The 16963-nt window shown below is 44.5% G+C and overlaps 2 protein-coding genes across 4 annotated transcripts in view; one reads left to right on the top strand and one right to left on the bottom strand.

Annotated features, from left to right (window-relative positions):
* The window catches only part of LOC139394423 (phosphoribosyl pyrophosphate synthase-associated protein 2-like), a 16118-nt gene extending 14446 nt beyond the window's left edge, over positions 1-1672 (bottom strand). Inside the window, exons 1-2 of the mRNA XM_071142486.1 lie at positions 1335-1672; positions 77-231 (exon numbers count right to left, since the gene is read on the bottom strand). Coding sequence (XP_070998587.1) covers positions 77-102 — 26 coding nt within the window. The 5' untranslated portion in view covers positions 103-231; positions 1335-1672. The remainder of the gene's footprint in view (positions 1-76; positions 232-1334) is intronic.
* A 435-nt stretch (positions 1673-2107) lies between these two features.
* LOC139394425 (chromosome transmission fidelity protein 18 homolog) overlaps positions 2108-16963 on the top strand; it is a 79196-nt gene continuing 64340 nt past the window's right edge. For 2 of the 3 annotated variants that reach the window (XR_011629822.1, XM_071142491.1), the window contains exons 1-3: positions 2114-2350; positions 4430-4630; positions 4734-4851. Coding sequence is in view for 2 of the 3 variants with exons in the window: in XM_071142491.1 (XP_070998592.1) it covers positions 2263-2350; positions 4430-4630; positions 4734-4851 (407 nt within the window). In the remaining variant the exon portion in view is untranslated. Of the gene's footprint in view, positions 2351-4429; positions 4631-4733; positions 4852-16963 lie in introns of all 3 variants that reach the window. The other variant, XM_071142488.1, reaches the window with a different exon arrangement.

Raw genomic sequence — 16963 nt, 5'->3', positions numbered from 1 at the left:
ATCAAGGCGTTTCTATCTGCAACAGCCCTGGTGTAAACTGGAACATCTGGAAGGTGGGTGTGGTCTATTGACTCACTCTGCGATCCTATTGGCCAGCTCCATACAAGAGGGTGAGGAGTTAGCGGAGAACAGGACCAATCGGTCCTTTAGTTTGTCTACATTGGTCTTAGCCCCTCCCTCTGGGGGCGTGGCCAACCCCTGTCTGGGCTGCCACACTTCAGTGAGACCTTCCTGGAAAACACAACATTATTACCACACAAATCACATTTAATTTGCCAAATACAACAGTGAAATGATTACTTACAAGCCCTTAACCAACAGTGCAGATTTAAGAAAACAGGGTTAGGAAAATAAATTAAAGTTTAAAAAAATATATATATATATTTTTTAAATCGCACAATAAAATAACAATGTGTCTACACAGTCTCGGGTTTTGCTCAGTGGGCGAAACACTGTCTTGAGTGGGTTTCAGTACCCAAGAGGTTACATTAGCAGACAACCATGAACCTGCTATAAAAACATTCACACAGAAACCCTAATCACTTCACCTCTGTGTCCAGTAGCTTCCTACTGTAGGTACCTGTCCTCCAAGTCATCCTCCGGGTATTTTGGATTCAGAACAGCAGAGTAACGACAACATGTAAGACGAAGATAAACTAGCTAGTACCATTAAGTAGTTAACTAACTAACTCACTCCTCTACAGCTTGGTCCTGGGCCCCCCTCCCCATGGGTGCACGTTTTGGTATTTACCCTAGTCCTGGGGCCCCCCTACCCCATGGTATTTACCCTAGTCCTGGGGCCCCCTTCCCCATGGTATTTACCCTAGCCACTACACAGCAGATTCAAATCATCAAAGCTTGATGATGAGTTGGTTAATTTGAATCTGCTGTGTCGTGCCTAGGGGCAGGGGCCCCAGGAGTTTGGTCTTCCGGTACCTTACCAGGTGGTTACCATGGTGACACCGGGGATGGGATCACCTGGCTGCTCAAGCACTTCCTGATAGCTAACGTTGTCTAGCAACAAACTAAGGAGTAAAAGTTATTACATACTAAACCACTTATATTTATAAATGTTTCAAAGTCTAAACTAACAAGAATATAACTAGCTACACTTTAATTGAGAGAGATTTTTTTTTAGGGGGTTTTAAGTTATCCAAGGTAAAAGCCGCTAGTTGTTGCTGACAGTTTCGTGATGAGCTGAACTCGTTACCGATTATTATCCCAGCGGTTTATCCCGTACTTCACCGTTTATAGTATTAGATGTGTCCAGGTTGCGATGCTTTGGGTCCTGACAGACAATATAAACAACGTGGTTATCGAATTAAATCTCTCACCAGTTTGCTTTCGGTGTCCAGTATAAAAAACGTATTAATTGTTCTTTCCAAATCAACAAGTCAACACTGGAGACATGAGTTGTGTTGACAGCTGTTTAGTAGACAGACACGAGTAGCACCGTCACCCAGCGGCAGAGTTGAACCTCCCACGTTTTATCCTCTCCACCTGAAGTCTTTCTGTTTTCACAAGAAACGTATTTTATTTTTTTACAGAGATGTTGTGTGAGAAATGATCAGCAATATTTTAACTCTGGTTTTATCCGTACTAGTGTAGAATTTGTTTTATTATTCTGCTGCTCAAACTAACTTGGTCCGACCGGATACGGAAGCACCCCCTCCGGAACATGAATATCTGGATCAGAGAGTTTCTAAACCAAGAGGTGCAATATTTTGAGACTTCCGGGAACACTTGTGAAATAGATCAATGAGAGAAATGAACAATTCTTCCTTATTAGTTGTTAGTTTTCCTTAAATCTAAAAGGCACAATCTAGATTCAAGCCAATGTTTTAAGTAGTTGAACATGTTATTACTCCAACTTCGTGAAAAATGACAAATTGACACGTTTTCATTTTCGGCAGAAACAACTTTAAATCACAAAAGTGTGGACATTGATTTTTGACTGGCTGCACATGCGCAGTTTGGCGTGTCGTCGCCATAACAGCGCCTACAAATGGAATTGGTTGATTTCTATTGGACAAGCAGCTTAGGCTTTGTCTGGATCATCCAATCACAAGCGAGAAAACAACATTAACCCGGAAATAGTTAACCCAAAGAGTTTACCGCGAAATTGAGCAGACAGACGGGGACGGGAGAAGACAAAAACGAACAAACACGGAACCGACTGAAAAAGTAGTATTGCATAGATATTATTATCATATTATACACCTCGGCTGTCCGGTACATACCGGTCAACTTGACTGACTACTAATGGACGAGTATGACGAGATGTTCGGGATAGAGGACGAGTATGAACAACAGTTCGCTGATGAGCTGGAGGTCCTGGCTGAGATGGACTGTGAGTTGTAGCCTAGCTAGATGGATAAAAGTTAGTCTGGTCAAGATACAAAAAAATATCCAAAAGTCTTCTTATTAAACCGACTTTTCCAAGCGCGGGTCGATTAGTTTGTTTCTCACCTGGGCGTCAGGTGATAACTCAGAACGGGCAGTAGGCTATAGCAGTGTTTTGAAAAGTCGCTTTATAGGGTCGTCAATAGTTCAAAATGTATTTGTCACATGAGCCGAGTACAACAGGTGTAGTAGACCTCACAGTGAAATGATGAATACAACAGGTGTAGTAGACCTCACAGTGAAATGATGAATACAACAGGTGTAGTAGACCTCACAGTGAAATGCTGAATACAACAGGTGTAGTAGACCTTACAGTGAAATGATGAATACAACAGGTGTAGTAGACCTCACAGTGAAATGCTGAATACAACAGGTGTAGTAGACCTCACAGTGAAATGCTGAATACAACAGGTGTAGTAGACCTCACAGTGAAATGCTGAATACAACAGGTGGAGTAGACCTCACAGTGAAATGATGAATACAACAGGTGTAGTAGACCTCACAGTGAAATGATGAATACAACAGGTGTAGTAGACCTCACAGTGAAATGCTGAATACAACAGGTGTAGTAGACCTCACAGTGAAATGCTGAATACAGCAGGTGTAGTCTTTACAGTGAAATGCTTACTAACGAGCTCTTAGTTAAAAGTAGGAACAGATGTAGTAGTTCTCTAGGAACAGAAGGAGAAAATAGTGAGACAGTGGCGACCCGTTTTTAGCCGTTATTTTGGCATTAACATGTTAGAAACAATGTAAAAAAATCATCCCACATCTCCATGTTACATGTCTTGGTTAGGGTTCCCATGTCTCCATGTTACAGGTCTTGGTTAGGGTTCCCATGTCTCCATGTTACAGCTCTTGGTTAGGGTTCCCATGTCTCCATGTTACAGGTCTTGGTTAGGGTTCCCATGTCTCCATGTTACAGCTCTTGGTTAGGTTTCCCATGTCTCCATGTTACAGATCTTGGTTAGGGTTCCCATGTCTCCATGTTACAGGTCTTGGTTAGGGTTCCCATGTCTCCATGTTACAGGTCTTGTGGTTAGGGTTCCCATGTCTCCATGTTACAGGTCTTGGTTAGGGTTCCCATGTCTCCATGTTACAGGTCTTGGTTAGGGTTCCCATGTCTCCATGTTACAGGTCTTGGTTAGGGTTCCCACATCTCCATGTTACAGGTCTTGGTTAGGGTTCCCATGTCTCCATGTTACAGGTCTTGGTTAGGGTTCCCACATCTCCATGTTACAGGTCTTGTGGTTAGGGTTCCCATGTCTCCATGTTACAGGTCTTGGTTAGGGTTCCCATGTCTCCATGTTACAGGTCTTGGTTAGGGTTCCCATGTCTCCATGTTACAGGTCTTGGTTAGGGTTCCCACATCTCCATGTTACAGGTCTTGGTTAGGGTTCCCCCTCGGCCATGTTACAGGTCTTGATTAGGGTTCCCACACGGCCATGTTACAGGTCTTGGTTAGGGTTCCCCCTCGGCCATGTTACAGGTCTTGATTAGGGTTCCCACCCGGCCATGTTACAGGTCTTGGTTAGGGTTCCCCCTCGGCCATGTTACAGGTGACCACCTCTGCTACCTATCTATCTGCACCTGTGTGTAATTTGAGGATGCCAGAAAAGTGTTGTCACTAAAAAATACTGTCGGCTACACAACTAGTCTGATGTCTCTCTCTCTCTGTGTGTTTGTCTCTGTGTGTGTGCATTCTGATATGTGTGTGTGTGTGTGTGTCTCTCTGTGTGTGTATTCTGATGTGTGTGTGTGTGTCTCTCTGTGTGTGTTTGTGTATTCTGATGTGTGTGTGTCTCTGTGTGTGTGTGTGTGTCTGTGTGTGTGTGTGTCTGTGTGTGTGTCTCTCTCTGTGTGTGTATTCTGATGTGTGTGTGTGTGTGTCTCTCTGTGTGTGTGTGTATTCTAATGTGTGTGTGTGTCTCTCTGTGTGTGTATTCTGATGTGTGTGTGTGTGTGTGTGTGTGTCTCTCTGTGTGTGTATTCTGATGTGTGTGTGTGTGTCTCTCTGTGTGGTCAGTTAATCCAGCTCCTTCCACTAAGCGGTCAGAGTTCCGGAAGCAGAAGCCTCAGTCGTTCCAGGAAGCCATCACCGCTGGTGACCAGCCACTCAGGAGCCAATCACAGGCATCGTCAAAACGGAGCCTCGGCCAATTGGAAGGCCCGTCTGTGCCGTGTGACGGAGAGGACATAGAACACCTGCTGGCGGACGAGCCAATCAGTGAGTAGCTCTTCCCTCTTCTCTGCCGTTAGTGTGATGACGTGAGGGAGAGAGAGAGTACTGTGGTGTCTCTTGTCGTTGATGTATTTGTATCCGTGTGTAGCTCCCAAGGCTAAGCGTCTGAGGCAGGATGTGGCTAAGAAGCTGTTTGAGGTGTCTCAGGTTGATGACATCACCCCCCCGTCGTCTCCAGAGGAGTTCCATCGAACCCCGAGCAGCAGGTAGGATCATAGGTCATACTGGAACCAGCTGACCAGCCCTCTAATAACCCACTAGTACATCAACTAGAACCAGCCCTCTAATAACCCACAAGTACATCAACTAGAACCAGCCCTCTAATAACCCACTAGTACATCTACTAGAACCATCCATCTAATAACCCACTAGTACATCAACTAGAACCAGCCCTCTAATAACCCACTAGTACATCAACTAGAACCAGCCCTCTAATAACCCACTAGTACATCAACTAGAACCAGCTGACCAGCCCTCTAATAACCCGCTAGTACATCAACTAGAACCAGCTGACCAGCCCTCTAATAACCCACTAGTACATCAACTAGAACCAGCCCTCTAATAACCCACAAGTACATCAACTAGAACCAGCCCTCTAATAACCCACTAGTACATCTACTAGAACCATCCATCTAATAACCCACTAGTACATCAACTAGAACCAGCCCTCTAATAACCCACTAGTACATCAACTAGAACCAGCCCTCTAATAACCCACTAGTACATCAACTAGAACCAGCTGACCAGCCCTCTAATAACCCGCTAGTACATCAACTAGAACCAGCTGACCAGCCCTCTAATAACCCACTAGTACATCAACTAGAACCAGCCCTCTAATAACCCACTAGTACATCAACTAGAACCAGCCCTCTAATAACCCACTAGTACATCAACTAGAACCAGCTGACCAGCCCTCTAATAACCCACTAGTACATCAACTAGAACCAGCTGACCAGCCCTCTAATAACCCGCTAGTACATCAACTAGAACCAGCCCTCTAATAACCCACTAGTACATCAACTAGATCCAGCTGATCACCCCTCTAATAACCCACTAGTACATCAAGTAGAACCAGCTGACCAGCCTTCTAATAACCCACTAGTACGTCAACTAGATCCAACCGTCTAATAACCCACTAGTACATCAACTAGAACCAGCTGACCAGCCCTCTAATAACCCGCTAGTACATCAACTAGAACCAGCTGACCAGCCCTCTAATAACCCACTAGTACATCAACTAGAACCAGCCCTGTAATAACCCACTAGTACATCAACTAGAACCAGCCCTCTAATAACCCACTAGTACATCAACTAGAACCAGCCCTCTAATAACCCACTAGTACATCAACTAGAACCCGCCCTCTAATAACCCACAAGTACATCAACTAGAACCAGCTGACCAGCCCTCTAATAACCCACTAGTACATCAACTAGAACCAGCCCTGTAATAACCCACTAGTACATCAACTAGAACCAGCCCTCTAATAACCCGCTAGTACATCAACTAGAACCAGCTCTCTAATAACCCACTAGTACATCAACTAGAACCAGCTGACCAGCCCTCTAATAACCCGCTAGTACATTAACTAGAACCAGCTGACCAGCCCTCTAATAACCCGCTAGTACATCAACTAAAACCAGCTCTCTAATAACCCACTAGTACATTAACTAGAACCAGCTTACCAGCCCTCTAATAACCCACTAGTACATCAACTAGAACCAGCCCTCTAATAACCCACTAGTACATCAACTAGAACCAGCTGACCAGCCCTCTAATAACCCACTAGTACATCAACTAGAACCAGCCCTCTAATAACCCACTAGTACATCAACTAGAACCAGCTCTCTAATAACCCACTAGTACATCAACTAGAACCAGCTGACCAGCCCTCTAATAACCCACTAGTACATCAAGTAGAACCAGCTGACCAGCCTTCTAATAACCTACTAGTACGTCAACTAGATCCAACCCTCTAATAACCCACTAGTACATTAACTAGAACCAGCTGACCAGCCCTCTAATAACCCACTAGTACATCAACTAGAACCAGCCCTCTAATAACCCACTAGTACATCAACTAGAACCAGCTGACCAGCCCTCTAATAACCCACTAGTACATACACTAGAACCAGCCCTCTAATAACCCACTAGTACATCAACTAGAACCAGCTGACCAGCCCTCTAATAACCCACTAGTACATACACTAGAACCAGCCCTCTAATAACCCACAAGTACATCAACTAGAACCAGCTGACCAGCCCTCTAATAACCCGCTAGTGCATCAACTAGAACCAGCTCTCTAATAACCCACTAGTACATCAACTAGAACCAGCTGACCAGCCCTCTAATAACCCACTAGTACATCAACTAGAACCAGCCCTCTAATAACCCACTAGTACATCAACTAGAACCAGCTGACCAGCTCTCTAATAACCCACTAGTACATGAACTAGAACCAGCTGACCAGCCCTCTAATAACCCCCTAGTACATCAACTAGAACCAACCCTCTAATAACCCACTAGTACATCAACTAGAACCAGCCCTCTCATAACCCACTAGTACATCAACTAGAACCAGCTGACCAGCCCTCTAATAACCCACTAGTACATCAACTAGAACCAGCTGACCAGCCCTCTAATAACCCGCTAGTACATCAACTAGAACCAGCCCTCTAATAACCCACTAGTACATCAACTAGATCCAGCTGATCACCCCTCTAATAACCCACTAGTACATCAAGTAGAACCAGCTAACCAGCCTTCTAATAACCCACTAGTACGTTAACTAGATCCAACCGTCTAATAACCCACTAGTACATTAACTAGAACCAGCTGACCATCCCTCTAATAACCCACTAGTACATCAACTAGAACCAGCTGACCAGCCCTCTAATAACCCACTAGTACATCAACTAGAACCAGCCCTGTAATAACCCACTAGTACATCAACTAGAACCAGCCCTCTAATAACCCACTAGTACATCAACTAGAACCAGCCCTCTAATAACCCACTAGTACATCAACTAGAACCCGCCCTCTAATAACCCACAAGTACATCAACTAGAACCAGCTGACCAGCCCTCTAATAACCCACTAGTACATCAACTAGAACCAGCCCTGTAATAACCCACTAGTACATCAACTAGAACCAGCTGACCAGCCCTCTAATAACCCACTAGTACATTAACTAGAACCAGCTTACCAGCCCTCTAATAACCCACTAGTACATCAACTAGAACCAGCCCTCTAATAACCCACTAGTACATCAACTAGAACCAGCTGACCAGCCCTCTAATAACCCACTAGTACATCAACTAGAACCAGCCCTCTAATAACCCACTAGTACATCAACTAGAACCAGCTCTCTAATAACCCACTAGTACATCAACTAGAACCAGCTGACCAGCCCTCTAATAACCCACTAGTACATCAAGTAGAACCAGCTGACCAGCCTTCTAATAACCTACTAGTACGTCAACTAGATCCAACCCTCTAATAACCCACTAGTACATTAACTAGAACCAGCTGACCAGCCCTCTAATAACCCACTAGTACATCAACTAGAACCAGCCCTCTAATAACCCACTAGTACATCAACTAGAACCAGCTGACCAGCCCTCTAATAACCCACTAGTACATACACTAGAACCAGCCCTCTAATAACCCACTAGTACATCAACTAGAACCAGCTGACCAGCCCTCTAATAACCCACAAGTACATCAACTAGAACCAGCTGACCAGCCCTCTAATAACCCGCTAGTACATCAACTAGAACCAGCTCTCTAATAGCCCACTAGTACATCAACTAGAACCAGCTGACCAGCCCTCTAATAACCCACTAGTACATCAACTAGAACCAGCTGACCAGCCCTCTAATAACCCACTAGTACATCAACTAGAACCAGCCCTCTAATAACCCACTAGTACATCAACTAGAACCAGCTCTCTAATAACCCACTAGTACATCAACTAGAACCAGCTGACCAGCCCTCTAATAACCCACTAGTACATCAAGTAGAACCAGCTGACCAGCCTTATAATAACCTACTAGTACGTCAACTAGATCCAACCCTCTAATAACCCACTAGTACATCAACTAGAACCAGCTGACCAGCCCTCTAATAAACTTCTAGTACATCAACTAGAACCAGCCCTCTAATAACCCACTAGTACATAAACTAGAACCAGCCCTTTAATAACCCTCTAGTACATCAAATAGAACCAGCCCTCTAATAACCCTCTAGTACATCAACTGGAACCAGCTGACTAGCCCTCTAATAACCCACTAGTACATCAACTAGAACCAGCTCTCTAATAACCCACTAGTACATCAACTAGAACCAGCCCTCTAATAACCCACTAGTACATCAACTAGAACCAGCTGACCAGCCCTCTAATAACCTGCTATTACATCAACTAGAACCAGCCCTCTAATAACCCACTAGTACATCAACTAGAACCAGCTGACCAGGCCTCTAATAACCCACTAGTACATCAACTAGACCCAGCCCTCTAATAACCCACTAGTACATCAACTAGAACCAGCTGACCAGCCCTCTAATTACCCACTAGTACATCAACTAGAACCAGCTGACCAGCCCTCTAATAACCCTCTAGTACATCAACTAGAACCAGCCCTCTAATAACCCTCTAGTACATCAACTAGAACCAGCTGACCAGCCCTCTAATAACCCGCTAGTACATCAACTAGAACCAGCTGACCAGCCCTCTAATAACCCACTAGTACATCAACTAGAACCAGCCCTCTAATAACCCACAAGTACATCAACTAGAACCAGCCCTCTAATAACCCACTAGTACATCTACTAGAACCATCCATCTAATAACCCACTAGTACATCAACTAGAACCAGCCCTCTAATAACCCACTAGTACATCAACTAGAACCAGCCCTCTAATAACCCACTAGTACATCAACTAGAACCAGCTGACCAGCCCTCTAATAACCCGCTAGTACATCAACTAGAACCAGCTGACCAGCCCTCTAATAACCCACTAGTACATCAACTAGAACCAGCCCTCTAATAACCCACTAGTACATCAACTAGAACCAGCTGACCAGCCCTCTAATAACCCACTAGTACATACACTAGAACCAGCCCTCTAATAACCCACTAGTACATCAACTAGAACCAGCTGACCAGCCCTCTAATAACCCACAAGTACATCAACTAGAACCAGCTGACCAGCCCTCTAATAACCCGCTAGTACATCAACTAGAACCAGCTCTCTAATAACCCACTAGTACATCAACTAGAACCAGCTGACCAGCCCTCTAATAACCCACTAGTACATCAACTAGAACCAGCCCTCTAATAACCCACTAGTACATCAACTAGAACCAGCTGACCAGCTCTCTAATAACCCACTAGTACATGAACTAGAACCAGCTGACCAGCCCTCTAATAACCCCCTAGTACATCAACTAGAACCAACCCTCTAATAACCCACTAGTACATCAACTAGAACCAGCCCTCTCATAACCCACTAGTACATCAACTAGAACCAGCTGACCAGCCCTCTAATAACCCACTAGTACATCAACTAGAACCAGCTGACCAGCCCTCTAATAACCCGCTAGTACATCAACTAGAACCAGCCCTCTAATAACCCACTAGTACATCAACTAGATCCAGCTGATCACCCCTCTAATAACCCACTAGTACATCAAGTAGAACCAGCTGACCAGCCTTCTAATAACCCACTAGTACGTTAACTAGATCCAACCGTCTAATAACCCACTAGTACATTAACTAGAACCAGCTGACCATCCCTCTAATAACCCACTAGTACATCAACTAGAACCAGCTGACCAGCCCTCTAATAACCCACTAGTACATCAACTAGAACCAGCCCTGTAATAACCCACTAGTACATCAACTAGAACCAGCCCTCTAATAACCCACTAGTACATCAACTAGAACCAGCCCTCTAATAACCCACTAGTACATCAACTAGAACCCGCCCTCTAATAACCCACAAGTACATCAACTAGAACCAGCTGACCAGCCCTCTAATAACCCACTAGTACATCAACTAGAACCAGCCCTGTAATAACCCACTAGTACATCAACTAGAACCAGCTGACCAGCCCTCTAATAACCCACTAGTACATTAACTAGAACCAGCTTACCAGCCCTCTAATAACCCACTAGTACATCAACTAGAACCAGCCCTCTAATAACCCACTAGTACATCAACTAGAACCAGCTGACCAGCCCTCTAATAACCCACTAGTACATCAACTAGAACCAGCCCTCTAATAACCCACTAGTACATCAACTAGAACCAGCTCTCTAATAACCCACTAGTACATCAACTAGAACCAGCTGACCAGCCCTCTAATAACCCACTAGTACATCAAGTAGAACCAGCTGACCAGCCTTCTAATAACCTACTAGTACGTCAACTAGATCCAACCCTCTAATAACCCACTAGTACATTAACTAGAACCAGCTGACCAGCCCTCTAATAACCCACTAGTACATCAACTAGAACCAGCCCTCTAATAACCCACTAGTACATCAACTAGAACCAGCTGACCAGCCCTCTAATAACCCACTAGTACATACACTAGAACCAGCCCTCTAATAACCCACTAGTACATCAACTAGAACCAGCTGACCAGCCCTCTAATAACCCACAAGTACATCAACTAGAACCAGCTGACCAGCCCTCTAATAACCCGCTAGTACATCAACTAGAACCAGCTCTCTAATAACCCACTAGTACATCAACTAGAACCAGCTGACCAGCCCTCTAATAACCCACTAGTACATCAACTAGAACCAGCTGACCAGCCCTCTAATAACCCACTAGTACATCAACTAGAACCAGCCCTCTAATAACCCACTAGTACATCAACTAGAACCAGCTCTCTAATAACCCACTAGTACATCAACTAGAACCAGCTGACCAGCCCTCTAATAACCCACTAGTACATCAAGTAGAACCAGCTGACCAGCCTTCTAATAACCTACTAGTACGTCAACTAGATCCAACCCTCTAATAACCCACTAGTACATTAACTAGAACCAGCTGACCAGCCCTCTAATAACCCACTAGTACATCAACTAGAACCAGCCCTCTAATAACCCACTAGTACATCAACTAGAACCAGCTGACCAGCCCTCTAATAACCCACTAGTACATACACTAGAACCAGCCCTCTAATAACCCACTAGTACATCAACTAGAACCAGCTGACCAGCCCTCTAATAACCCACAAGTACATCAACTAGAACCAGCTGACCAGCCCTCTAATAACCCGCTAGTACATCAACTAGAACCAGCTCTCTAATAACCCACTAGTACATCAACTAGAACCAGCTGACCAGCCCTCTAATAACCCACTAGTACATCAACTAGAACCAGCTGACCAGCCCTCTAATAACCCACTAGTACATCAACTAGAACCAGCCCTCTAATAACCCACTAGTACATCAACTAGAACCAGCTCTCTAATAACCCACTAGTACATCAACTAGAACCAGCTGACCAGCCCTCTAATAACCCACTAGTACATCAAGTAGAACCAGCTGACCAGCCTTCTAATAACCTACTAGTACGTCAACTAGATCCAACCCTCTAATAACCCACTAGTACATCAACTAGAACCAGCTGACCAGCCCTCTAATAAACTTCTAGTACATCAACTAGAACCAGCCCTCTAATAACCCACTAGTACATAAACTAGAACCAGCCCTTTAATAACCCTCTAGTACATCAAATAGAACCAGCCCTCTAATAACCCTCTAGTACATCAACTGGAACCAGCTGACTAGCCCTCTAATAACCCACTAGTACATCAACTAGAACCAGCTGACCAGCCCTCTAATAACCCACTAGTACATCAACTAGAACCAGCTCTCTAATAACCCACTAGTACATCAACTAGAACCAGCCCTCTAATAACCCACTAGTACATCAACTAGAACCAGCTGACCAGCCCTCTAATAACCCACTAGTACATCAACTAGACCCAGCCCTCTAATCACCCACTAGTACATCAACTAGAACCAGCTGACCAGCCCTCTAATTACCCACTAGTACATCAACTAGAACCAGCTGACCAGCCCTCTAATAACCCTCTAGTACATCAACTAGAACCAGCCCTCTAATAACCCTCTAGTACATCAACTAGAACCAGCTGACCAGCCCTCTAATAACCCGCTAGTACATCAACTAGAACCAGCTGACCAGCCCTCTAATAACCCACTAGTACATCAACTAGAACCAGCCCTCTAATAACCCACAAGTACATCAACTAGAACCAGCCCTCTAATAACCCACTAGTACATCTACTAGAACCATCCATCTAATAACCCACTAGTACATCAACTAGAACCAGCCCTCTAATAACCCACTAGTACATCAACTAGAACCAGCCCTCTAATAACCCACTAGTACATCAACTAGAACCAGCTGACCAGCCCTCTAATAACCCGCTAGTACATCAACTAGAACCAGCTGACCAGCCCTCTAATAACCCACTAGTACATCAACTAGAACCAGCCCTCTAATAACCCACTAGTACATCAACTAGAACCAGCCCTCTAATAACCCACTAGTACATCAACTAGAACCAGCTGACCAGCCCTCTAATAACCCACTAGTACATCAACTAGAACCAGCTGACCAGCCCTCTAATAACCCGCTAGTACATCAACTAGAACCAGCCCTCTAATAACCCACTAGTACATCAACTAGATCCAGCTGATCACCCCTCTAATAACCCGCTAGTACATCAAGTAGAACCAGCTGACCAGCCTTCTAATAACCCACTAGTACGTCAACTAGATCCAACCGTCTAATAACCCACTAGTACATCAACTAGAACCAGCTGACCAGCCCTCTAATAACCCACTAGTACATCAACTAGAACCAGCCCTGTAATAACCCACTAGTACATCAACTAGAACCAGCCCTCTAATAACCCACTAGTACATCAACTAGAACCAGCCCTCTAATAACCCACTAGTACATCAACTAGAACCCGCCCTCTAATAACCCACAAGTACATCAACTAGAACCAGCTGACCAGCCCTCTAATAACCCACTAGTACATCAACTAGAACCAGCCCTGTAATAACCCACTAGTACATCAACTAGAACCAGCTCTCTAATAACCCACTAGTACATCAACTAGAACCAGCTGACCAGCCCTCTAATAACCCGCTAGTACATTAACTAGAACCAGCTGACCAGCCCTCTAATAACCCGCTAGTACATCAACTAAAACCAGCTCTCTAATAACCCACTAGTACATTAACTAGAACCAGCTTACCAGCCCTCTAATAACCCACTAGTACATCAACTAGAACCAGCCCTCTAATAACCCACTAGTACATCAACTAGAACCAGCTGACCAGCCCTCTAATAACCCGCTAGTACATCAAGTAGAACCAGCTGACCAGCCTTCTAATAACCTACTAGTACGTCAACTAGATCCAACCCTCTAATATCCCACTAGTACATTAACTAGAACCAGCTGACCAGCCCTCTAATAACCCACTAGTACATCAACTAGAACCAGCCCTCTAATAACCCACTAGTACATCAACTAGAACCAGCTGACCAGCCCTCTAATAACCCACTAGTACATACACTAGAACCAGCCCTCTAATAACCCACTAGTACATCAACTAGAACCAGCTGACCAGCCCTCTAATAACCCACAAGTACATCAACTAGAACCAGCTGACCAGCCCTCTAATAACCCGCTAGTACATCAACTAGAACCAGCTCTCTAATAACCCACTAGTACATCAACTAGAACCAGCTGACCAGCCCTCTAATAACCCACTAGTACATCAACTAGAACCAGCCCTCTAATAACCCACTAGTACATCAACTAGAACCAGGTGACCAGCTCTCTAATAACCCACTAGTACATGAACTAGAACCAGCTGACCAGCCCTCTAATAACCCCCTAGTACATCAACTAGAACCAACCCTCTAATAACCCACTAGTACATCAACTAGAACCAGCCCTCTCATAACCCACTAGTACATCAACTAGAACCAGCTGACCAGCCCTCTAATAACCCACTAGTACATCAACTAGAACCAGCTGACCAGCCCTCTAATAACCCGCTAGTACATCAACTAGAACCAGCCCTCTAATAACCCACTAGTACATCAACTAGATCCAGCTGATCACCCCTCTAATAACCCACTAGTACATCAAGTAGAACCAGCTGACCAGCCTTCTAATAACCCACTAGTACGTCAACTAGATCCAACCGTCTAATAACCCACTAGTACATTAACTAGAACCAGCTGACCACCCCTCTAATAACCCACTAGTACATCAACTAGAACCAGCTGACCAGCCCTCTAATAACCCACTAGTACATCAACTAGAACCAGCCCTGTAATAACCCACTAGTACATCAACTAGAACCAGCCCTCTAATAACCCACTAGTACATCAACTAGAACCCGCCCTCTAATAACCCACAAGTACATCAACTAGAACCAGCTGACCAGCCCTCTAATAACCCACTAGTACATCAACTAGAACCAGCCCTGTAATAACCCACTAGTACATTAACTACAACCAGCTGACCAGCCCTCTAATAACCCACTAGTACATTAACTAGAACCAGCTTACCAGCCCTCTAATAACCCACTAGTACATCAACTAGAACCAGCCCTCTAATAACCCACTAGTACATCAACTAGAACCAGCTGACCAGCCCTCTAATAACCCACTAGTACATCAACTAGAACCAGCCCTCTAATAACCCACTAGTACATCAACTAGAACCAGCTCTCTAATAACCCACTAGTACATCAACTAGAACCAGCTGACCAGCCCTCTAATAACCCACTAGTACATCAAGTAGAACCAGCTGACCAGCCTTCTAATAACCTACTAGTACGTCAACTAGATCCAACCCTCTAATAACCCACTAGTACATTAACTAGAACCATCTGACCAGCCCTCTAATAACCCACTAGTACATCAACTAGAACCAGCCTTCTAATAACCCACTAGTACATCAACTAGAACCAGCTGACCAGCCCTCTAATAACCCACTAGTACATACACTAGAACCAGCCCTCTAATAACCCACTAGTACATCAACTAGAACCAGCTGACCAGCCCTCTAATAACCCACAAGTACATCAACTAGAACCAGCTGACCAGCCCTCTAATAACCCGCTAGTATATCAACTAGAACCAGCTCTCTAATAACCCACTAGTACATCAACTAGAACCAGCTGACCAGCCCTCTAATAACCCACTAGTACATCAACTAGAACCAGCTGACCAGCCCTCTAATAACCCACTAGTACATCAACTAGAACCAGCCCTCTAATAACCCACTAGTACATCAACTAGAACCAGCTCTCTAATAACCCACTAGTACATCAACTAGAACCAGCTGACCAGCCCTCTAATAACCCACTAGTACATCAAGTAGAACCAGCTGACCAGCCTTCTAATAACCTACTAGTACGTCAACTAGATCCAACCCTCTAATAACCCACTAGTACATCAACTAGAACCAGCTGACCAGCCCTCTAATAAACTTCTAGTACATCAACTAGAACCAGCCCTCTAATAACCCACTAGTACATAAACTAGAACCAGCCCTTTAATAACCCTCTAGTACATCAAATAGAACCAGCCCTCTAATAACCCTCTAGTACATCAACTGGAACCAGCTGACTAGCCCTCTAATAACCCACTAGTACATCAACTAGAACCAGCTGACCAGCCCTCTAATAACCCACTAGTACATCAACTAGAACCAGCTCTCTAATAACCCACTAGTACATCAACTAGAACCAGCCCTCTAATAACCCACTAGTACATCAACTAGAACCAGCTGACCAGCCCTCTAATAACCTGCTATTACATCAACTAGAACCAGCCCTCTAATAACCCACTAGTACATCAACTAGAACCAGCTGACCAGGCCTCTAATAACCCACTAGTACATCAACTAGACCCAGCCCTCTAATAACCCACTAGTACATCAACTAGAACCAGCTGACCAGCCCTCTAATTACCTACTAGTACATCAACTAGAACCAGCTGACCAGCCCTCTAATAACCCTCTAGTACATCAACTAGAACCAGCCCTCTAATAACCCTCTAGTACATCAACTAGAACCAGCTGACCAGCCCTCTAATAACCCACTAGTACATCAACTAGAACCAGCTGACCAGCCCTCTAATAACCCACTAGTACATCAACTAGAACCAGCCCTCTAATAACCCACTAGTACATCAACTAGAACCAGCTCTCTAATAACCCACTAGTACATCAACTAGAACCAGC

This window comes from Oncorhynchus clarkii, unplaced genomic scaffold (assembly GCF_045791955.1).
Source record: "Oncorhynchus clarkii lewisi isolate Uvic-CL-2024 unplaced genomic scaffold, UVic_Ocla_1.0 unplaced_contig_14094_pilon_pilon, whole genome shotgun sequence".
NCBI lineage: Eukaryota > Metazoa > Chordata > Actinopteri > Salmoniformes > Salmonidae > Oncorhynchus > Oncorhynchus clarkii.
This window is presented reverse-complemented; position numbering and strand designations above follow the sequence as displayed.